Below are 25,846 nucleotides of genomic sequence, written 5' to 3' on the forward strand. Positions count from 1 at the left end.
ATGAAAAATATGTCTTTTTTTTTCAGCGTTAACGACAAAAATATAAAATATTTACTTAACATATATTATATTTTTGCATATGAAATCGAAAACTTGTATACGTTAATGAGAATAATATGAGAAGTATATGCACACATATGCACATATATAATTTCTTATATTAAAAGAGTAATTTTATATTAAATAAACTGAACTGAAAAAATTTCCAATTAGGTAAAGTAAATAAATTTCTTTTTTAATAAAACTTCGGCGCATATTTTTATTATCTTTTATCATACAACTTAATGCTCTATGATGGCTAGATTTAATTAATAAAAATAGCACCACAATTTAAAATAATCCCTATAAAAAAAGTAGATGTTATTAACCACCTTGTTTTATTCAAAACCTTTATTTCAGTTTCTAATATGTATATAATGTATTTATAATTTACAAAATCAATTCAGAATGCAAGTAACTAAAACATCGAAAAATACATACATATGTATAAATTATTTTTTCTTTTTTTTTTTGGAAATTAGAAAATTCAATTTTTAATTAAATCAATTATTACATAATATAATAAGTTGCATACATAATATGCGCATATTGTAAAAATATTTTTTTAAAAATATAAGAGTTTTAGAAGAACGCCAACTTTATTTTCTATTAACTTGTTCAGTTTTCTTCAATTATGATCGACTTAATCTTTTAAAATTTTTTCCTTTTTATTTTGATAAAAGTTTTATGCATATTTTTCAGTAAAAGATTTCAGAGTAGTGCGTTCGAAATAAATTTATTTTGTTTTTTGGTTAAAAAATATAAATGAAAAAAAATTATTAATATTCCAATTCAAAAAATATTACTTTTAGGTATTATTATTATCTATTACCTATTTTAAATAAAAAAAAAATAATAATATACTAATAAAATAAACTCTGTGTTCATAATTTATAATTATTTTAGTTTTAATTATAATATGATATAATGTGTTTTTTATTTTGTAATTACTCATACATACAATATTTTTATTATTATATTATAACATAATTCTATGAATTATTTTCATTATTTATTTATAGTTTGAAATATCTTATATTATTTTTTCTTTTATTTATTATATTTATTAATATTATTCCCTTTTTCTTACAAACTAAATATTTATTCTATTGTATTACCTTTAACGTTTTACTTCACTTTATTTATGCTTTGTTTTCTTTTAATGTAAATTATGCATTCATTTAAATTACATATTTAATATTTTATTTGTTTTTTGTTTTTTTTTTTTTAATATACATAGTAATATTTTATAATGTGTATTAAATACCTAATAAAGTAACGAATTTTTGAAAAAAATAATCACTCAAATAAAATATTTCAAACGAAATAATGAAATTAAAATAATATTAAATGTTTTGAAATTATCTGAAAGAAATAAACTTTTACATAATATTATTAATTATGCAAGTATTCAATGGGAAAAATATTTATGTAGCAAATGATAAAAAAGAACTGTTTAATGAACGTTTTCTATATAACAGTTTCTATTATAATTTTTAAATTTTTGACCATTATTCAAATTTTTTATTATTATTTTATTTTCACGATTTTTATTTTATCATTCATCTTGATTGCGAGGGGATTGGAATCAATTTTGGTTTTTTCATTTTTTGTAAACCAAAATTGATATTTTGTTTTTAAGCCAATCTCCACAACATCAAGGCACTTTAGTAACAATATTAATAAACTGTCTATAAAATAATTAAGGTACTGTTTTTTGCATTTCTTGTTTTAATAATTTGTATATTATAATAATCTTTTAATTTGCAACTATTTCTTTACCTAAGTAATAAAGGTTAATATACATTTTTCTTTTTCGGTTTTAATGTACCCATATAAATGTGGGTTAAATAATTTTGATGCATTTAATACATGGTGCATAACAGTTTTAATACTTTTTTTTCAATTATTAATTGAAATTTTGTGATATTTTTGAAATATTACAAGAATATTACTATACAGTACCATATGAATTGACTATCGTATTTACTTTATCCATTTGGACAAAAAAAAAAAAATTATTGGACTTTGCCAATACCTATATTGCGTTTACACGTTCTTCAGTCAGGTATTTTGAGTTTAAATTTTCTGAAATTTTATATAATTTGGCATGCTTATTAAATACAAAGTATTCTATTTCGTAGATTTTTTTTTCAACTTTTTGTTATTTTGATTTTTTTTTAAAGAGAAAAATCTATATAAACAATTTGTTTAATATGTATATTGTCTAAATCACAAAAATAAATTTAAAACTAAATTACGATTACATTCCCTTATAAAGGTTGTTCGAAGATTAAACGATAGTTTTGATTAATATTCTTTAAATTTCAAAATTTATAACTTGTTACTTTATAACTTATTGTTTTTTTCATGGTTGATGATATTAATTTTTTTTTTGTTTGTATTTAAAATTGAATGTTATTAAAAATAAAATATTTTATATTTGCAAAATAAGAATATAATAAAATATGTACAAAAATTTCTTTTCCGAATTGAATTAACAGCAAACGTATGTAAAACATATTTTTTTTTAAATAAATTTTAATTAAATTTGTTTTATTAATTTTAAATAGTTCGTGACTTATTTACTATAATGATCATGATGATTTTATTTTCAAAATAAATTTTACAATATTTATAGTTTTTTGTTTATTTTTTTAATATTTTTTCTTTTGTTTTTATTATTGTTCACTAGTTATATATTATAGTTTAGTTTTTTTTTTCATATATATTTACAAGTTTAATTTATATATATAATGTATTGTATTTAAAAAATACATTTAAAAGTAAAGTATTCAACCATACATTGTAGAACAAGAAATTTAATGAACATATATATATTCATTAATAATTTATATATATACATTAATATATGCATATATATTTTAAATGTATTTACTGAATTATTAATAATACACAATACAAACGATAACTATCTTTTAAAAATTTGCATTAACGGTATATAATTATAATATAATTTTATATATTTATTTACTAAAAAATTATATGTTATGATTTCTAAATTGAAACACAATTAACGCCGCCATAAGCAAGAATTCACAATTTATGTGAGCAGTGTGTTTTATATCTTAAAATTTTTTTTTATATGTAATAGTTTTTTATTTATAATAAGTGAATGTTTAAATGTTAAGCATATTTTTAAAATTTATTTTGTTTTTAATTAAAAAATGAAAAGAATATTTTCTCTTTAAATAAAATGTTTATTCCACACTTACAAAAAAAAAAAAAAAAAACAATCAAATAATTGAAAAATAACGTGTTCTAAAATTAATAACCCCGTATTGCAAACTTGTATTAACTTTAAAAAAAAAATAAGAATTTGCATTTTTACTCTACTTTCTTGAGCTCATTATTATAATTGATAATATTTTCTTTTAAGAAACAAATTATCTTTTATTAAATATATAATTAAAACAATTTTTAATAGTATAATTAAAATACTTGTAAAACATTTAAAATTTTCATATAAATAAAAAAAAAATGTTTAAGGATGTTAAAAATTTCATTAATGAAATATAAGTTTGTGGCAGTTTCATATAATTTAGTTTTTAAAACCTACTATCCTTTTCTTGTAACAGTATCAAAGGACGAATTTTATAATTTGTATGTATGTATTAAAATTTCCTCAATGTAATTTCAATAATTGATTTAATTATGCGTTTCTAAATAAATATCAGATGCGTATAAATTTGAATAACTTAAATAATTGAATATGAATTTCTTCAACATTTTATACCAAGTTAATCAACTCAAGATCATTTATATAATTATTATCATCATTTACGAATTCGATGTTTTCGAGTGTAATTTTACCTGTGTTGAGATTCTTACTTTTATTTAAAAAAAAAAATTGTTTTGATAAAATAATACTAATCATTAAAATATGTATATTTTTTGTTTGAAACCAGTTGTAAATGCTATTAGATTAGAATAATTTAACAAATAAAAATTATTTTACATAAAGCATTAAGTACAATAGTGGTCTTCTCTAAGTTTTGTGTTCGATTGAGTTTTTAAATCTTATAGTCGTTTTCACGTAGAACTTTGAAATTAATTAAGAATTTGGTATTGTAAATTTTTTAAAAATTTAATTTAAATTTTAATTTAAAGTTTGTGATATCGAAGAATTTATTTACATAGCTAATTAGCTTTAAACAGCTATTCAAAGCCAAATATTCCAAAAAAAAAAATTTGGAACGAACAAACAAACAATCTATGTTAGATAATTTTCTTAAGAGCTTGAAAAAGAAAATGGGAATTACCAAATTTTAAACCATCTTATACTATTTGTTTGCGACATTATTTTTTCAAAGAATGTGACTCGATTTATTTTTTATAATGATGACAATTGTTCATATACAAAAAAAAAAAACTAACATATTATTCAAAAGCTATTTTGGTTATTTCTCTGACTATTTAATGCTTTTCTTTTTTTTCAAAGTTGTTAGTTCCTTTTTTTCTCTACACATCTTATTAAGCTAGAATAAATTTTATTTAGACCTTTGAATCATTTTTGGGTCTTATCTTCGCGAAAATTTTGAATTGTTTGCCGTCCCATTTATATAAGACTCTCTGTTTTTTAAGTTTTTGTAAATTTTTCTATTCCGTATTATATATGCATATAATTATATTAAATAAAAACAGAATTAACGTTTGCCTATTTCTCATTTTCAAAGCAAACATCTATGCACGTTATTTAGATTCCTCTTTTGACATTTTATTTAAGTAAAATAATAACAATCATACAATTCTGTTGTTGGCAGATTTATTTATTTACTTTTTTTATATTATTTTATTTATATATTTATTCTTATTACAATATTTCACATTTTTTTAAATTTAAAAATTAAAAAATAAAAATCTAATCGGAAAAATTAAACGTGTATTGTAAATTACATTATTTCACTTCTTACATTTTGGTTTAAATTTTTCAATTGTTTTTTTTTTTTATTTTTTTTTGTTTTTTTTTTTTATGTTTTTATAATTATTAATAATTAATTTTTACTATTTTACAAAGAACAACAACATAAGAATTTAATTAATTATTAAAATAGTTTCTGTTTTATGTTTTATATAAAGTTGAGACGACAAACGCTTCATTTTAGTTTAGTTTACACCTTAGTTTTTGTATTTATGAAATTTAATTTTTATATATGCATCAACAATAATTTGTTTTTCAAAAACTTAAATACATCCTATTTCAAAGCATTAAGGAAATGAATGTTTGAAGATAATACAAAACATAAATGTTGTTTTAAATCGAAAACCAAAACCCTTTGATCAAATTTAGAGAAATTTAAAAAAATGTAAACGTTTCATTTCAAATCAGAATTCGAATCAATATTTTTAATCTTTTATGGAAAATTTTAGCTTATATCTATACTCAGAAATTATCAATGACAAATTGAGATCTTATTATTTAGAATGAAGTTATTCCCTTTTTTTACAGAACTCCGAAAAATCTAATTTCGCATTATGTTTATTATTTTTTTTTTCATTTCTAAATTTGTGATTTGAATTTGATTGACTCAATTTAAAATATGATAATGATATTATATTTTATGAATATATTAGGCAAAATGGTCAAGTACCCAGCTTTTTATAAAATTTTCCCAGTAATTATAATAAAAAAATATTGATATATTACAAAAAAAAAAATAAAGCGAATATATCTACGTACTCATACATATGTATATTTCTAAGAAGTGCTTCCAGTTTATCAATTATAAATCATGAATGTTTTTGGCATTTAAAGTGAATGGAATTAAATGAAAATATAATTGCCAAGTACATTTATAATGAATACTATTTATTTTTGGATATATAGTAACACTGAATATTTTATCTTTCAATTTTGTAAAAGTAAACTTGCTAAAGTAAATTTTTTTTTATTTTTATATGTAAAAATAAAATATTTTCAAAAATCGTAGTGATTTCGAATTTTGTTTTCAATATACTATTGAAAATTAATAAAATTTTCAAAAATCTTAGGGCTTGAGGATAATAATCAAGATATTCTGAAGGCACCCCAATTAATGTAAAAAATTAAATTTTAAAATTCAATACTTTAAGTGTGGTGGTGACTGTTTATTTTATATATCTTATACAATTTTTCTTTGATTTTTTTTAATTAATTTATTATTTTATTAAATATATTTTCATTAAACAAATAAAATTTACATTTAATATTACATATTTTCTTTTTGTTATTTGTTTTTATTTTAATTTAATTTATACATATATAATATTGTTTCCTTATTTATTTATTTTTTGTTTAGTTTAATCCTTTTTCGCTTTTTTTGTTTTCAATTAATTAAAATTTGGATTCTAACTTTTTCTTAATTTTTGTTTTTGTATTGGTTTTCTCCTCACTTTTCATATAATTAATTAATTTCTTTTAATAATTATAATTGTAATAATAATAATGATAACAATGAATACATCCTTTTTTAAATATTTTTTTATTATACTTTTAATTTGTTTTTGTTTCTTTAATTATTTCCAAGAGAAAATGAGCTTATTATATAATTAATTATTTTAATTTTCTTATTTATTTTTTGTATATAATTATGATTTTTTTCTTAGTTTTGCTTGTGGATGACGAAAAATTTACAAAAGAAATTTTATTTTAAATTTATAATATAATTATTATTATAAAGGATAAAGAAAAATTATAACAGAAAATTAAAAAGTAAGAAAAAAACTAAACATACAATTGGCGAAATCAAAACAAAAAAAAAAAAAATGAATCAATAAATTTAAAAGAAATTAAGATAAAAATTTGAAAAATAATAGTCTCCTAAAATTAGCTATTTATTTTGTGTACAAGTAAATAGCGACAATGAGACCGTACAGACCTAATACTTCAGCGAAAATAAGGATCAAAATCATACCAACGAATAAACGTGGTTGTTGTGCTGTACCTCTTACACCAGCATCACCAACAATACCGATTGCAAAACCAGCTGCCAATCCTGAAAATCCGACAGCTAAACCGGCTCCCAAATGAATAAAGCCCCTAAAATGAAATTTTATTACATTTAAATAAATTTATTATTGCAAAAGAACATTGTAAGTTTTTTTTTTTTGAAAAATAAAAAAATTTATATTAAGATGATTAACGATGTGTTACGTTTTTTTTTTCTCCAAAATTGATCAAATTAATATTAAACTTACTTATATAATGTGTAACCAGGCGCTTCACCTAAATTACCGGCAATAAGAACCGCTACGACCAGTCCATAAATAGCAATAATACCAGCCATGACAACAGGAATGATAGATTTCATAATCAATTCAGGTCGCATCACTGACATTGCAGCGATACCTGTGCCTGATTTTGCTGTGCCATATGCCGCACCAAGTGCTAAAAATTACAAAAATAAAAAAAAAAAATTAAAAATTATGGAAAAATTTTAAATTTAGTCAAATGTTTTAGTAATTTGTTAAATAGTTGCTGTCTAACGAAAAAAATCTAACAGACATTTACAAACAGTTTACTAAAACCATGAAAGATAACTAGCACTCTTATGCTAGTTATATTACTAACTTATGTGCTTCCAATATGACTAAAATTTATATGGTTCCAATAAATATATACAACATAAATTAATTTGTAAAATAATATTATTTATTTGAATATTATCAATGCTGACACTAAATTTTTCATAATTTTTTTTTTCAAATTACTAAGTAATGCTTAATAACCTATATTTCTTTTTCAGTAAGTAATACACATTAATAAATTATTTTATTTATATATTATATAAAAAATAATAACGTTATTGTGGATTTTTCGCTGAATTGCTCTTTTTTTTCTTTTTCAAATTTGAAATATTATTTTTAGTAATTTAATAATTGCTAATTACTTATGTCAATAAATTTTTAATATCATTAATGAGTACAGTAACTATATTATTTAAAATAATTTTCTTTAAAACAATTATAATAAAATATAAATACAATACCTACATATTATTTTACAATATTATAAATAATAGTAGCGAAATTTTTCCTATAACGAAGTTGAAATGACAAAATAATCTCAGTTTACTTTTTTTCGAATTGAAAAATTTGTCATATTATAGACAGTAATAAACTTTAATCCATATGAACCTGAGGTTTTCATTTGCATGCCTATCTTGTGTTCTACAATTATTATGATAAAGTGGGATAAACATATGTTTATTAGTTAGATAAATTCACATTTTCAGCGAATTTTATTATAATGATTATGCACTATAACACATTATATTTAATATATTTTTAAATTTTTTGAGTTAGAAAAATTAATAAATACTTGAAACAAAAAACCGCGTAATGAATATATCAAAATTTAATTTTTAAAATGAATGTTAAAATTCCACGATGCTCTATTATAAGAAGACGAAATCAAATTGATTTTGTCGTCCAATAACTTATAAATTTTATTTTTCTTATTTTTATTTTTATAATATTTTATTGCGGTCATATAAACGGTATACACACCATATTGTATACCTATGTTTGTTATTAAATTTCATATCAATTTTTCATATGACTTTGTATTTTTTAAATCAAAAAGTTTTTTATTTCATAAATTGAAATATTTGCAATGAATAAATTAAATTAGAATTCTCAATGTTTTATTATTTTTGTCTGAGTATGTGAGTTGTAAGTACAATCATCAGTTTGGGGCAAAGATATTGAGCTATTTTAATTTTAGTTTTCTCTACTTAGGCTTATACTTAATTCATTATTTCATGTTACATTTATGTATATACATATGTGAATCTCATAAATGAGCATTTGAGGATACATCAGTAAATTATTGAAAAGGGAGAATTAATTCAATTAAATTAAAATTGAAAAAGGAGAAATGCAGTGAAATTTAAAAAAAAAGAAATAAAAACTTAAGATACAGTCGAAATTCTTAACAAATTTTGTAAGAGCTAGGATTCCATTAAATTCAAGATTTATTTAAAAGCTATAAGTGAATTTCTATTTTCGATATTAGCTATACGTTTTAAAATTCATGTCCCTTTCTATAAGTTATATAATTTATCATTTTCTTTAACAGATTTGAATATACAATTGAATTTCATATTAAATTCAAATAAATAATTTAATATTTTTTTGTATATAAGTGTTTAATCATAACTAATAGATGTATGTATAGGTTGTAAATTTATTCTTTAGTGTTAAAAAAAATTTCATGAAATAGTATACTAGAATTAAATTATTCATTTTATTGTGATTTCGTAACTATTGTCTATTATTTAAAATTAAATATTTTCTGAATTATTAAATAAGTATGTAAGTATTATTATAGATATCTAATACAGTAATATCACAAAACTTTGATTAACTAAATGCATACGTATAAATGTATGTATAAATGTTTGTATACATATTAATTTATTATTACCTATCATATAAATATTACAATGAAATATAATAAATATAATATCTCTCTCATTTTTAAGTAAAAAATTTTTAATTTTTCCATCAAATATCTGCATTTGTTTAACAACTCTCCTATTTGTAAGTATCTAAGTACTTATACAATCACACATAATATGTGGATATACGTATATGTATATATGTATATATAATTTTTATTATTGGAATTCGATCATGGCTTCAAGATTTGATTTAGCGAATGAATCATTTTGGTTTTTTTTCCTTTTTTTTATTTTTGTAGAAAATTAAATTTGTTTTTATCATACCAATTAATTTGTTGTATAATATAAGAATGTAGTATTAGTGAATATTTTTATATTTATTTATATACATGTACACATATTTATTTATGTATAGATATAGATTTTGTATAAAATTACAATAAAGTAAATTTTTTTTCTTAGAATTATGCAAAAATTTAATGACCGTGTTTATTTTTACAAGCTTTTTTAATTTTTTTTTCTTTCTTTTAATTCTATGTAAAGATGTTTTTGACGTTAATTTATACGTATGCATACTTATACTTTTGTACAAGTAAATAATATGCGAGTATATGGTTAAGTACTTTTAATATTTATACATTCGAATTTATTATCAATAATTTTCTAAATAATTTTTAACATACTGGATGAATTGAAATTGTAATCACATTTAAAATTACAATTAAAAATAGATTGCCAATGGATCTGTTCATATACAAATGTACAATAAAAGAATTATTCAAGAAAAAGCTGTAAGTTTTTTTGAATCACAGAAAGAATATATTTATTTTCTGTAAACAAAAAAAAACCTAATATTCTAATAACTTCTTTATTTATATGGTTTGTTTAAAATTAGAGATTAATACTTATGACACAAGTGGAAATAGCGTGTTAAAACTGACAAAACTGAAATAAATTTCATATTTAAAATCGTGACATTTAATATATTTAAAAAATAAAATATGCAAATTTATAAATTATGATAATTAATAATGTAAATTATATTGCAAATAATATGCTCATACATTGAATTTCCCTAGATTTTGTTTTCATGAAATAAAAAAAAATGTTAATATACCTACCTATACAGACATACATACATATTAAAAAAATAGTCTGAAAACGATACGTCTATAGCTAAGTCAACGTATATGTATGTAACGTATATGCACTCTTATGACAAGAAAAGGTGTGTAATTGTGCAAAGAACAAAATGTTAACCATAATTACCCCCCTCAAAACGATTGATTCTACGTTCTGGAGGGATCTGCAGCTAAAAATCAATCCAAATGTCGCCATTCAATTTTTTTGGGTACAAACGACTTGCTTAATAATGACATTAAATCAGCAACAGCAACTATAATTAGGTGCATATCGACCGTTAGAAATAACAAAAAAACGCTTAGGTTTAAAATGCTTAAATTATTGCAAAAAATGTCAAAATTAGCCTAATCTACAAATCTATCAGATTTATATACAGATTGTGGCTGCATGTAATTTAAATTTGATTTGGATAATTTTGTATTAAATTTAATTTAGATTTTGTAAAACTTTTACAAGCGTCATCACATTATTCCAAAAAAAAAAATACACATTTATCGACACATTCTACGAATTTTATCGAAATTCATTAAAAAGATTGTATGAATGTATGTACATTGTATATTTACCTATTCAGTTATCTTCTACCGTCATTTTAATCTTAATTAGTGAAAAGAATAACTGCTATATTACTCGCTATTATCCATACATACATACATATAAATCCGTACATACATATAAATTTTAATTCTAATAATTCTAGAATAATATAAAATAATAATACATATATTTTATATTTGTATTTGTTAATAATTTACTATTACAATTAAAAGATTTTAATTTTATCCTCGACAATGAAATTATTAAATAAAAAAAAATTTTTTTTTTTTTTGAATAAGTTATACATGAAAACAAACATGGAAAATAATATAAAAAAAAAAATATGTAGGTAAGTTGTTCATATTATTTTTTCAAGTCACGTGAGTTAAATGTTGTATAAAATCAAAAAGGAAAAAAAAAAATTAATAGAAGAATAAACAAAAAAAAAAACGATAAAATTTTTCATGTTTAAATTCATGTGATTATAGATAACCTTTAATAATTTTTATTTAAAATGCCTAACAAGTAGCAAATAGCTGTTAAAAGTGAAATAATAACTGAGTTTTTCACATTTAATTCAATACTAACAGTGTTCAGTTATACATATAAGTTCTTACGTATTAGGACAGATACCGCACATGAATGGCATAATAAAATCTCTGATAACTATGACACTTATATAATGATATAGCGAATTTACATTTTAATACAATTAAAAAAATGGTTTGCAATTATTATTCAATTGAAATTCCTTAAAATATTGCAACATTTATGTAAATTATGTGTTAAATTTACAAACAAATTTTTGTTTTGAAATCAAAATCTAAATGTCCGGAAACCGGAAAAAACAAGCCCCTCAAGTTATGCAATGTTCACTTCTATTTTGGTGCAGAAACCACACCACCGGGACCAGAATAATTTTATTCAATTAATTGAAAAAAAAAAAAAAAAACAAAAATATGCAATTATCTTAGTAAACTTCCTGAAATTATCATAAAATTCTCAAAAAATTTAAAATTTTTTGTTATGTATCAATAATATTTTGATAAAATATAATCTTAATTTAGATATGTATGTATATGGTTTGCAGAACATAATATTATATTCTGTCGCTCAGCCAATAAAATATTTTCCGGTTTGATTTATTAAATTGATGTTAATTAAATTAACTAATTTTTTTTTCTGTTGCTTATTTTTTAAAACACCCGTTTGCATTTGTTAATTCTTCAAACTTAGTCTAGTCACTATTTTTAAATTTAATTTTTTTAATTTAAAAAATTGTTTAATTAAAAGTTAAAATTGTCGATTTTTTCTTATCTAAATAATATTTACAGGTTCTAGATTTGCATATGTAGGTTTTGTTTGGGTTTTCTTTCTAATTTATATTATTTAATATACTTATATTTTATGAAATTGAATTTTAATGACAATATGCATATATTGCGGATCTGAAATCAATAATTTTTGTAATTAATTTTGTTTCCATATCTTCTTCGAAACTGCTCAAAGTGAAATAAAATTTTTTTTTTGTTACAGTTGATCTTTTATTAATCTGAAAACTTGTAATAAGTAAACTTTTTTGGTAATACCCGAAGAAATTGCGATAGCACTTTTGAGTAAATTGAGAAAGTGAAAAATAATTACAGGTTTAATATGATTTATGAATGAAAAGACGAAAATAAGAGCTAGCTCCACTTGTTGATCATAAAATTAATGCAATTCCAGAAAAATCTAATTTTTCATAAATTAGAATAAAATTACAAAACAACTTTTGATTTTATAAAAAAAAATTTAAATGCTAGAATTTCATTTTTTTTTTGTTATTCAAACCTTAAAGGTTACCTAATAACTTTTAAGTAAAGTAAACGTTTATTAAACAAAAAAAGGAAAACAAGAATAGAAAGATTAAAATTTTTCCTTAAACATTAAGTATCCTAATCAAATCAAACATAAAAACTTAGAAAAAAAAAAAAAATCAAACACACGAAAAAATTAATCTAGATCAAACAGCAACAAAATAAAAATATCAAAAACTTTATTTATTTTATTTTTTTTTTGTTTTCTTTTGCGACCCAGTAACAAATTTAAAACCCTAATAATAATAAAATGTTTAAATAAAATCAAATTACAAAAAAAAAAAAATAATATTGAAATAATCAATTAGAGTGAAAAACGAGATTTTTAAATAAATATTTAAATTATCAATTCATTTATTTCCCTATAATATTATGTATTTTGGCCAAAATCAAACAATAGTTCAAAAAAAAAAAAATAAGATACAAAAAAATATAATAATTGTTATGCAATAAAAAAAATTTTTAAAGTGATTATTAGCAACACTAGAAGAACATGTAAAAAAAAAAACAAAATTGAATACAATCAAAAAATACATAAAATAATTGTGTAAGATATTCAAAATCATATGACATTAAGATAAAAATATAAAATGAATAAATACAGGTAAACTTTTGATTTTTAATGACTTATTTCCTACTCGTGACAGTTCAACAGTGACAAAACAAAAACAAAAATCTCTGTTTTCAAAATAAAGTAAGAAATACCTTATTTTTTCAACATTCTTACGCATATATCATATATATATCATATATATATCGTATATATATCGTATATATATCATATATATATCATACATATGTCATACATATATCATATATATATCATATATATATATCATATATATATCATATATATATCATATATATATCATATATATATCATATATATATCATATATACTTACATACGTATGAGTATAAAATTTAATTTCTATTACAAATCACAAACTTTTTTAATTTTTTATTGCAAAAATATTGCCGATTGGAAAACAACTCTTAATGAAATTCAAAAGTAGAAAAAAAATAGGACAGGTGTATTGCAAATAAATGTTATTATACGTTTATATTATGTACATTTACAAATCCACATACATAAAAAATCTATATATAATTGGAGATAATATGTGTATACTTAGTTATTCTCCGTTTTGCAAAAAAAACTTATCATTAAATTTGTTTGTATGCGTTTGTGTTTGAAAAATATATCTTATCAAAATTATAAATACATACATACATATTGGTACATAATTATAATTATAATTTAATTTTTTAATAAATTTCATTAATTTCTATGCACACACAACTACATACGCACAAGAATATATAGAATTTTTATCTAAAATTTAATTTTCCCATCATATGTCTGGACTATGTACATATGTACATATTGCTATTACTATATATATGTATGGATGTATATATCAATGTTTTTATTGAGATATCATTACGATAATAATTTAATTATTAAAATACAAAGTAAAAAAAGGAAAAATTATTTTGAATTTGGTTTTTATTTGTATATTTCGTACATTTATATGGATATATGTACACATGTGTATATAAATTTTTTGATTTTATTTGATATTATTTTATAGTCTCTAAGTATTTATTATAACTTTAAATTTTTTGATTAACATAACAAAAAATAAAAGAAAAAAAAAACAACAGAAGAATATAATTATTAAAAGTGTAAATTACTAACACGAATAAAATGAAAAAAAAAAATGAAAATTGGGTTATATCACCTGACGAATGATCAAAAGCATGTGATAATTAAAAAGAATATTTTATCATGTACATACACACATATGTACAAATAAGAAGTATATGAAATGAACTATAAAAATATGTGTAAATGTGCATTAACAATTATCATTTAATTTAATAGATAACTAATACAATGATAACTTTAGTTATTGTTTTAAACCCTTAAATAGCTGCATATACATACACACAAATAATTTTTCTTCTTTTTTTTAAGTAATCAAGACGCCGATTTAAAACAACAAAAATGATTTTACTAAGTAATTATGGATTTTTTTTTATACTTAAATTTCATTTTTTTTACAAGATGACTAAGCTTGTTGCAATAATTATTTGTGTTTATTAAAGGAAAACAGTGAAAACAGTAAATTTGTCTTGAGATAATTTCAATAACAATATCTACCTGCCCTAAATACGTTACATGCGATATTAGTGACTGTAATATAAGTATAGGTTAATTGTAATTTTTGAAACAGGAAAATTTCTACGTTAAGTAAAATTACGCAAAGAGATGAACATCTGTCAAACAAATGTCATAATTTAAGATATATTGCAATGTGTGCTCGTTTTCAAGGCATTGTTGAAAAATTTCTATTGTACAGTTATTCGGAATTTTTGCATTATTACTAATTTACTAAATTGCGTTAACTTGGGGCAAAACCATGTAAAACGAAAAAAATTGATGTAAACATTTTCTACCTAAACTGAAATTACGTATTATACATGTTTACTCTATCCTTGTTGATTTGATTTACTTAGTCCTAAAATTATGATTATACTCGTAAAATTTTTGATTGGTAAGATGAGTTTATCATTTAGTTGGTTTTTCTATTTTTGGCATTTTACGTATGATTCGTTACAGTTTGCCAACGTCAAATTGATTCAATTTGATTTCTTATTTCAACATGGAAAAAATAATCTCATAACGAAAACAAATTATGAATATTTATTCATTAATGAGTCTAGGTTGTTTTGTATGGTTATAATTTTGGAAACCTTGTAATGAAAAATTGAAAATGTCATACATTGAAAAAGTACATAAGGTAATTGCAAACTCTGTGTTTTTGAATTTAAATTTTTAAATTTCAAAAGAACGCTTAAACATATTGTCCGACATATAAAATAATACAGCAATTAATTAAAATATACCAGTATTAACTAAAACCTGTAGTCGAATTTTATCATTACATTATTTGAAAACCTTTCCAATATTTATTACAACCTTTTTCAAATTTTATAAATGTAAATTGAATATAACAAAATTGGAAAATCCAGTAAAAATTATTTTATTTTTTACAATTCTGATCTAGAATTCGAAATCAGTAAAAAAAATTTGTTAAAGATTATTATTTAATGACATCACAAATTTTGTTTTAAGATAAGAAATCAATAAAAATTCTTTACAATATTATTTTTAAAAGCTGATAAATTCTACTATGTTTCAATTTAATTATTTAGAAAGATCTATATTGCTCTCAAAAAATAAGAATGAAATAACTTCTTATTTATCAGAAAATTTTAAGACTTTCACTTATAGGACTTTAAGAACTAAAATTTCGCGACAGAATTCCATAATTTTGTTAATTAATTTAAATACAATAAAATAAATGCAAAGTTCACCAAAAATTACAAACTTGTAAAAAAGCTGGAATATAAAAACATTATAAGCTTATCATTAAGATACTTAATTTTTATTTATTAACAATACAAAGCAATAAAAAATTGAAAGTTCTTGAAAAGATATACTTTTTAATGGGTATATGTATTTTTTGTCACATCGCAGCTAAAAAATTTATGATAAGGGTCTTTGCTATACAGTTTTGTGCTACAATTTCGTTTATACATAACTTAAAAAATGAATACTTAAATATTTATACGATTAAACAACCATTAATGAATTTAATCACTTATATCAAACAATTATCATTAGGTTTATCAGTTAATAGTAACAAAACAATAGTATATACTAACTATAACAAGTTGAATGAAAAATATTTAGAGGGAAATTAAATTAAATAAATTATTGTTTCTTATTAAAATGATAAAGAATTAAAATTACGTAAAAACACAAAACGTAATTTTCGTAGAAATTATATTAAGTACGATTTTTCTTTATTTATCTTGGATTTTAAATAATAATTTTAAATTATTAAGAAATAATAATATTGTTTTTTCTTTTTCACTTTTAAAATATTTTGATTTTATATAAAAATCATTAAACTCTATAAAGTTATTTTACAAGTTTTAAAAATAATTTTGAACTTCGTTCGTTTTTTTGAACTCTTTATTCAACTTAAAATTCCTTTTCAATTCTAATTCAGAATATAATTTTAATTTGAGACTAGAAACCGATTTTTTTTCAGGAAATTCAGAAAAATGGTGTTACTCAAGAATATTACTATAGTACTATTTTTGCAATAGTAATTGGATTTAATTTTTTTCACGAATTCTTTCCTTGTTTACAAAATGAATAAATCAAAATATTAATTTACAATAATTTTATATACATAAATAAATTAATTGCAACTGATTCAGCTTCATTCTATTCTTTTGCACGGTTTTTTTTATTAGATTTCAATCAGTTATATTCATAAATTAATTGTAAGTAATTGAAATTTATTCTACTGTTTAGTCTTTATTTCCTTTTTAGTCAATACTTAAATATAGTAACAATCTACCATAAAATATACTAATTTTAACTCAGTTCTCAAATTAACTACTCTAGCTATTTATTTAAAAAAATTTCTTTTTTTTAAACTAGAAGCACTATAAATTAATTTTTCTTAAAACTGGAAACGCTATATAAATTGTATTTATTATTTATCCTTTTGATAATTCAAAATTTAATTCAGGAATTTTTAAATTACTTTATTTTAAATAAATAAAAAATGCTATCAGGAATATAGGCAAAACAGATAATTTTTTGTGACCGAAAATGACATACAAATCCTTAACAATGAATTTTTCTTTGGAATAAAATATGTTCGGCAGTTAAACGGATAATGAAGAATTTTGTAAACATGTAAATGGGAAAGTAAGTCAAAATAAAGAAAATAAATGACCCTAACAAAAAAAAAAAACAAAAAATTATAAAACTTTCACTTTTTTCTCCTTTACTTTGGCAATTTTTTTTTCATTGTTTTTTTAATTTGTGATTTTTCCTCTCCTCTTATCACATTCTTTATTACTTATATTAGTATATATTTATATATGCATAATAAATATAATATTAAATTATTTGTAATTTTATTTATTTTTTTTCATTATCAGTTTAGATTTAATTTGTTTAAAATTTGTTTTTTTTTCTTGGCTTTCCTTTCCATAAATTATATTTTGAATTAAAATAATTCATTATAATTTTGTCGCGAAAATAATTATTGAAGATTAACGATGTTCATTGCCAAAATATTTTTACATTTACGAGTAGTAGAATAAAAATTACATATATATATATACTATAAAAATATATAATTAAACAAAATTATAGTTAATATTATTTAAATTTTTTGCAAAAAAAAAAAAATTTAAAATTAAAACAATTTGTAATGTGTATGTATGTATACTTAAATATTATATAAAAATGATTGTTTGCGTGAAAAATTTGCTTATAAAAATTATAATTTTGAAATTTTATATTTGAAAATTTAATTTTGAAAATTGAAAAAGTAATATTTCGGGGTCAGAAAATAATGTTTAAGCAAATTGTTTTAAATATTTTAAAATTTATTTAATATTTAGTACAATTGTTAATGTAATTAGAGCCTCTTCATATTGCAGTAATTATACAAAATGTTCTTTATATTGCAAAAATGTCTTTCATATAAAAAATTTTGTTTATACATTTTAAAATTAATTGCAATTGCGTTTGTAATTGTTTCGGAAAATCTAACAAACTTCAATAGTCTATAAGCTTGTTAGATTTTGAAAAAAAAAAAATTGCTTACATACAAATAAATTTTTATTTTTTTGTGAAATATTAACAATCCAAAACTTTCATTTTCATTTTATATAAAAAAATATGATAAGTAACAACTATTATTCAAATAAGGCATTGGATTTAGTTACTCTCCCACATAAAATTAATAGCTTATTCAAGTATTAAAATTAAAAAACTGAAATATGTTTAATTTATTATATTTTATGTCAAAATTCCTTCATATATTTAATATCAATGCCGATGTCTGGAAATAAATATTTAATTATACTATATATAATGTGCTAAATAAGTATATATACATATACTTATATATAAATATGTTGTGTATGATTATATATACAAGCGAACATATGTGTATATTTTAATAAAATATATGTAGCTATATTTTGTCACGTGATATTTAAAATTACAATACCTACTCGTACAATAATACTACGTTTATATTATATACATTGTGCATACTATATTGTAAGATAACTAAATTAATTGTGAGTAGAAAAGTCAATTTTACTATATAAGTACATTAATTAAAATTCTAATCACATTTACACATATAAAATCAAAATTATTAATTTAAATTTATATTGTTATTATTAGAATATTAAATAAAAAAAATATTAAAAATAAAATTAGAATAAAAATTAAAAAGCCAAGTACAATAAACTCAATTGTTTTTAAATAAACTTATTAAATGAAAAAAAATTATTCTATTTGTTGTTTCTTATTTTTCTTAACCTTGAAATTATGTAAAAATTCACTTTAAAATTAAGAAAGTAAAAAAACCATAACAAAAAAGAAGAGGAGAAATAATTTTACATAAAACTGAATTTGTTTTTTTTTTTTCTTTTCAAAAAAAAAAAGGATGTAAAAATACATACATAAGTATAAAAACTATAAAAGGATTAAAAAATTATCCTTGCTTCTACATAGGTTGAGTAAAAAAAAAAAAACAAATTAAAAACGCGAAAAATACAAAATAAAAAAAATTCTCTTACAAAATATATATATATATATATATATATATATATATACGTAAATATGTAACATTATTTCATATTTATTAATGTACATACGCAAATATACTTGAGTATATTCGAAATATGCACAGTACAAGAAGTAGAGAAATTTTTAGTGTTGTTTTTTTCTTTCAGTTTTTTGCTTTTTCATATATATATTGCAAGAATAATGGGTGTATGCGCGTTAAAATAATGACACAAGTATAAAAAATTTTTTTTGAAGAGAAAAGAAATATATATATGTATATAAAAAAAAAACGTCAGAATCGAAAGAGGGGTTTTTGAAATAAGAAAACTAAATATAGAGAGAATTGAGAAATTTACTTTCAACAATTTTTTATATAAACTTTATAAAAGGAAAATAAAAAAAAATATCAAAAAATTAAACCAATAAAACTTGAGAAATAAATGGTTAATTAATTTTAATAATTAAAATTATCTTGCAAGTCATATAATAAAATCTATTATGCATGTAATTGTTCTTTATTGAGTTAACTATTATTAAATAGGATTCTTTTATTTATATTACACTTAAATATTGTATTTTTTCGATTTCATTTATGCAGGTATACCTATTTATTTATTTATTTTTATAATTTACTATATTTATAACGAAATATTATATTTTGAGTTCGGTCTAAATATTTTTTTTAATACAATTACTTTTTATTTTTTAATTAATAATAAAAGACAAAACAGGATAAATTCGACGCTCATTCAATTTTTTAGTTTTTAATTAAGAATGTTCTAAAATTTTTTCGAAAATTAAAAATGTTAAAATAATGTTACTAAAATAAATTTAATTACAAAATTGAATTTGCATTATTATATCCTTAAATAATTGAAATTCATATTATTAATTGAATTATAATACATATGTATATATTTTGAATTTGAAAGCTTTATAATTTTAAATTCTACTCCTAACTCCCCCTCATTTTCTTATTAAAGTCATTCGTATTATATACTACCCCGAAAGGATGTGAAAAAAGGAAAATTAAAGAGAATGAAAATGATCTAATCCATTTACTATAAAACAAAAATATTTTGAAAAGTGAAAAACATACATACTCAATATTTCATACAATAAAGAAATATATTAGTCATCGAATATGTAATATTTTGTGACGTACATACATATGAATATATTTTGTATTTCAAATACTCTATTTTATTATGAATAAATGAAATAAAACTTGGAGCAATTGTTTAAGTCTAAAAATTTAAAATAAGAATTTTCGAAACAATAAAAATAATACATAAAGTAAACAGTAAATAGGAAAATAATTACATAAGTAGGTAGTTAAGTATGCATTTTATATTTTACTTAATTTTTTGATATAAAAGTAATATAAAATATTTTTGCCTCCTTTTCTAATTGCGAAAATTAGAAATTTAATCATTTTTATTATATATAGTAACATCTTTAATATCACAAGCAAAGAAATTTTCAACAAATAACAAAATACAAATTTTAAATAGCATAACAATTAATAAAACAACATTCGTGATAACAGTCATAATCTACCTAAAACCTAATTAACATGCGTATATGTATATACAACACACAAGCATTATAACTGAAGCTAATTTCCCTCTTAAATAGTTGCATAGTTAACAAAAAAGAAAAAAATATTTCTTAATGCGGCCATTGAAATCAACATGTTAAAAATGTTTCATATAACAAATTGAATAACAATAATTGTAATATAAAAATAAAACACAATATAAAAGAAAATATAAATTAAAAATGAAAGAGAAAAGTAAATAAAATGACGTTGTTTCGTTAGACTCATGTTATGCATGATCATGATATTGTACTATTGCTGTAGTTGTGATTGTATAAAAACTTTTAAAATTTGTATTTACTATTTACACACTTATATATATGTACATCATTCGTTTGATTTATGGAAAATTTCATTGAGATCGAAAACAATGTTCTATACACGTTATTTTTATATAAATTTTATGAATTATTTGTTTAATATATGTATACATTTGTGTACGAGTATATGCATTAAACTACCAATTCCAATAATTTACAATGAGTTTAAGATATTTTAAAATTTTAAAGCTTCTAAATATTATAGGATCTTGTAAGGTAATAATACACGTGTATGGATAGATACATTTTTATATTGCATATTTCAAATTTAAAAATATTTGAACAAACATTATTATTAGCCTAGGTATGAAATCCTTTTCTTTAATGTATTACTGAAATATTACAAAAAATAATTGATTTGGATGTATAAATATATTTCATATTTTAAAATGTTAAATTGGATGTGTAAACAATATATAATATCTCCACAAGTAGCATGAAATATAAAAAAATTGAGATTTTAATATAAAATTTTAATTCATATCGAAACTCTGGAATACATAGAGGGCCTGAATGGCCTAAGTGCACACTTCGTGGGGCAGCCCAACAGACATAAATATATATACAGAAATTTATAAGTAGAAGTTTTTTTTTATGAAAATCAAAGTTTTCAAAATGTTATTCAATTTTTATATTAATTTTAAGTAATGCATTATAATTTTAACCTTGATTGCCACTAAGAAAATAAAATTATAAAATTATATCTTCAAAATCAAAAAACATGATCATTAGGTAATACAAAAATGATTGAATATTAATTAAATAGTGCGATCACGTGATAAGTTAAAATAATTTAAAAGTGGATTAAAAACAAAATTTTTAATACAAAAATAAGAGAAAATTTAAAGCAAAAAAAAATCCTTGAAGCAAATAACTAAAATAGTTTATGAAAATAAAAAAAATTTCTTAGATAATTAATATTCAGATAGTTTTAACATGATAATGAAAAAAAGTTCCACATTTATTTGCTACTTAACAGCAGACTTCTAAAAAATGATTAAATTTTACGCTCGAAAATTCATTAAATAGAGAAATAAGTCTACCTAAGCTTTTAAAAATATTTTTGTCACATGCTTGATATTTTTATCATTGTGACGTAAAATTAATTGAGTTTGCTATTAAAACATTAATGAAAAACTCTAAATTTCATCAAGCAAACTGACAATTTTTCAAAATTTCAAAATATGTAGGATATAAAGTAAAATAAGTGTTTTGAAATAAATAGTTTTGATTTTTCATGGATTCCCAAGCACAGAAATTTCTAAAAATATAGAATTAAAAATATAATTATTAAAATACATATATATATGCAGATATTTTAAACTTCTAAAAGATTTTATATTTTGGTACATAGGACGGTATTCACGACTTTTTACTTCAAAGTATTTAGATAAGAAAATTCCTTTATAATCAGGTGACTAAATAGATCAAAATTTAAGATGCTTCAAATGCTATGCTATTGTAGTGTTCACACATAATCGTTTCACAAATTTAACATTAAAAATAATTGAATTGATATGAAATATTGTTATATATATACACATGTAGGTAGGTACATTTTAATTGTTTTAAAATATTGAGAAATAAGAAAGTATGTACATCGTTATGAACATAATATTATGTATGAATATATATATTTTATTCCTTCTTTTAGAAATCCTTGGCCTCAAAATCGATACATCAGACGGTCTCTGATTACTAAATGAAAAAAAACACCCTAAAGTCTCAAATTTTAAATGAATTTTATACATGCTTTCCAAAAGTAAAAAAATGTACAAAGTAATCCTAATTTTAAAACTAGTGAATTGCAAGAGAAAACATTTTTTTTTACTTTTGATAAAAATAATAATATGAACTTTCAATCTCTAATAGTCTCTCTTTTCAATTGTAATTTTTATTTTCGATTTTATAAAATTGCGAGAATCTTTTGCGTTGCGCATATTCCAATTTGAATCGATTTAAAAAAAATTAATGTAAGTAGTAAAAATTAGGATTTTTTATGCATGGTGGTTGAAAAACCATTTATTTGTAGGTGGTTTATTAGTCTCAATTTTATTTTGATAAAATTTTGAATATTTGTAGATTATATTGACATTTTGCTTGTGACATTTGACCTAAAAAGAAAAGTTCATTCTGTTTTCAATTTTAATTATTCATTTTTATCCTAAATTAAATTTCTTTCGAGCAAAGAATAATATTTTATTTAAAAAAAAAAAAAGATTACACGCGTACAAATTCTTTTTTTCTATATTAGTCATTTTTTTTTTATTCTACATTTATGTATATCTTCTAAAGATTTAGTGAGATATATTAAATTGACTAAAAAGTATGGTACACCAACAAACAAACATGTTAAAATTGCAGAATATTTTTTGTGTATTCTCAATGAAATGAGAAATTGTAAGAGCAATCTCTTTTTCTCTTTCTCACTCTCTTTTTTTTTTATGAAATACCATTTTTTTCACTTGCAACTTTTCCTATTACATTTTTCATTTTTTTACATTTTTATATCGAATTTTTTTTCATTTTTAGAAAATTACTGATTTTAATATAAAATTATTGGATTTCAAGTAATATTAATATTATTAATCTTACCGCTAAATATAATAGCTGATGCAGCTCCCATAACTCCGAAAAATGGTGAATAAGGGGGTGCTTTATCATCTGCCATTTTTTTTTAAATTTGATGTGTTTTTTATTTATTAAAAGCTTTAAACTAGTATTATAATTATTTTTCTTTTTCGGAAAAGTTTTATTAACTTTTCTTTATTTCAATTTACTCTATTTGGAAATGTAAAACTTGAAATTTTTTCTTTAAATCAAAAATAAATTTTTTGATACTCTTTTTTTAGAAATTAACTTTTTTTTTTGTCTAAGACGGAGTATTTACAGGTTGTCTGCAAATATACGACTGGTCTATTCCCAACACACACCAAAACTGAAAGAAACTACTGCGAAGAACTGAAGCACTCTGATCAGAAAATATTCAATGAGAAAACTTTACAACTTTCGTCTTGTCAAAATTTAAAATAGTCACAAGCACAGCAAAAAAATTACTAGTAGGAAATCGAATTTTCTTTTCACACCAATGCAATACATATGACTTTCTCTGACGTTTTATATGAAGGGTTTATTTCAAATGTCAGTCATATGACACAATATGCTGAACATTGATATAACGAAGATTTTGATTGGTTGCCTGTAGTTTAATCTCTCTCTTATAGCCAATAAGAAAACTCTTTGTTTGAAATTTATTAAAAAGCATTTTTTACTAATGTCATTCAACGATATCTGCAATGGTAACACTTTTACGATTCCTACGATGGCAGTTCTTAAGAACTTTGTTCGAGAATTTTAGAAAAAAACGTAAATGGTGAACTCAATACACGCGAGTGTATTGAGTTCACCATTTTGTAATATTCTTGTTACAAGCGTGTGTTTTTTTTACACTTAAAAACTTAAACATTTTTTTCACTAGTTTTTACGTTGCATATAAATGCCAATTATGTATGTTTTTATAGCAATAAATAATAGCACGCGGTAGAATTTCAGTTTGATGTATCGGTAATATAGGTTATAATATTAATATGGCAAACCGTGTGTATTCAGTTTAAGATAGTCAGCCAGTAATCAATTAGAACTGATTTTCTGAAAACAATCTAAGCTTATGAAAATAAAAATAAACAATGAATTAATACGTTGCTTAACTGGCCGCAAATTCTTTGGCAGAACTTTCAGCGAACAAGTATAAAATAACTAAACTGCGACGTGAGTTGCGATTGCAGTTCTTAAAAATGCATGAACTCAGTTTTTGTTGACTCAACTTCAACATGGTAGTGAATTAAACTTCATTACCAAATGACGCTGCCGAACGGTGATAGTAATTTATTAAAAACTTTTTAATCACAAGTAATTGCAATTCAAAATTGAATGAAACAGCTATTTCTTATTGTTGACCATTTTCTAGTTTATAAATTATATATTATTGTATTTTTTTTTCTTTTTACGTAAATGTATAAGAAAAAGGCGCAAATAAAATGGAGAATGTCGTGTGATATAAATGTTTTACATAGCTTATTTAAAGGAAAATTTTACATGTAAATACGAGAATATATAACGCTAATCACAGCGTTCAATATGTTGTTCAACTGGCTTAAGTTTCAACTACAAGATAGACCTTCTCTGAATATTGTTTGAGTAGACTTTAAGACATTTAATAATGTTGGTAGAAAAAATCATGAAAAAACGGAAACACTGAATTTT

General features: G+C 20.8%; 1 protein-coding gene across 1 annotated transcript; it reads right to left on the reverse strand.

The window, feature by feature from the left end:
- Positions 1-4,808: 4,808 nt before the first annotated feature.
- LOC129612661 (V-type proton ATPase 16 kDa proteolipid subunit c) lies at positions 4,809-24,610 on the reverse strand. Its single transcript, XM_055526369.1, has 3 exons — positions 24,179-24,610; positions 7,237-7,426; positions 4,809-7,078 (listed from the first exon to the last, which is right to left on the reverse strand). The coding sequence occupies exons 1-3, from the start codon at positions 24,252-24,254 to the stop codon at positions 6,874-6,876; spliced, it is 471 nt and encodes a 156-aa protein (XP_055382344.1). The 5' UTR covers positions 24,255-24,610; the 3' UTR covers positions 4,809-6,873.
- Between the last annotated feature and the right edge of the window lie 1,236 nt (positions 24,611-25,846).

Source organism: Condylostylus longicornis, unplaced genomic scaffold (assembly GCF_029603195.1).
Source record: "Condylostylus longicornis isolate FDR11 unplaced genomic scaffold, ASM2960319v2 ptg000075l, whole genome shotgun sequence".
Lineage (NCBI taxonomy): Eukaryota > Metazoa > Arthropoda > Insecta > Diptera > Dolichopodidae > Condylostylus > Condylostylus longicornis.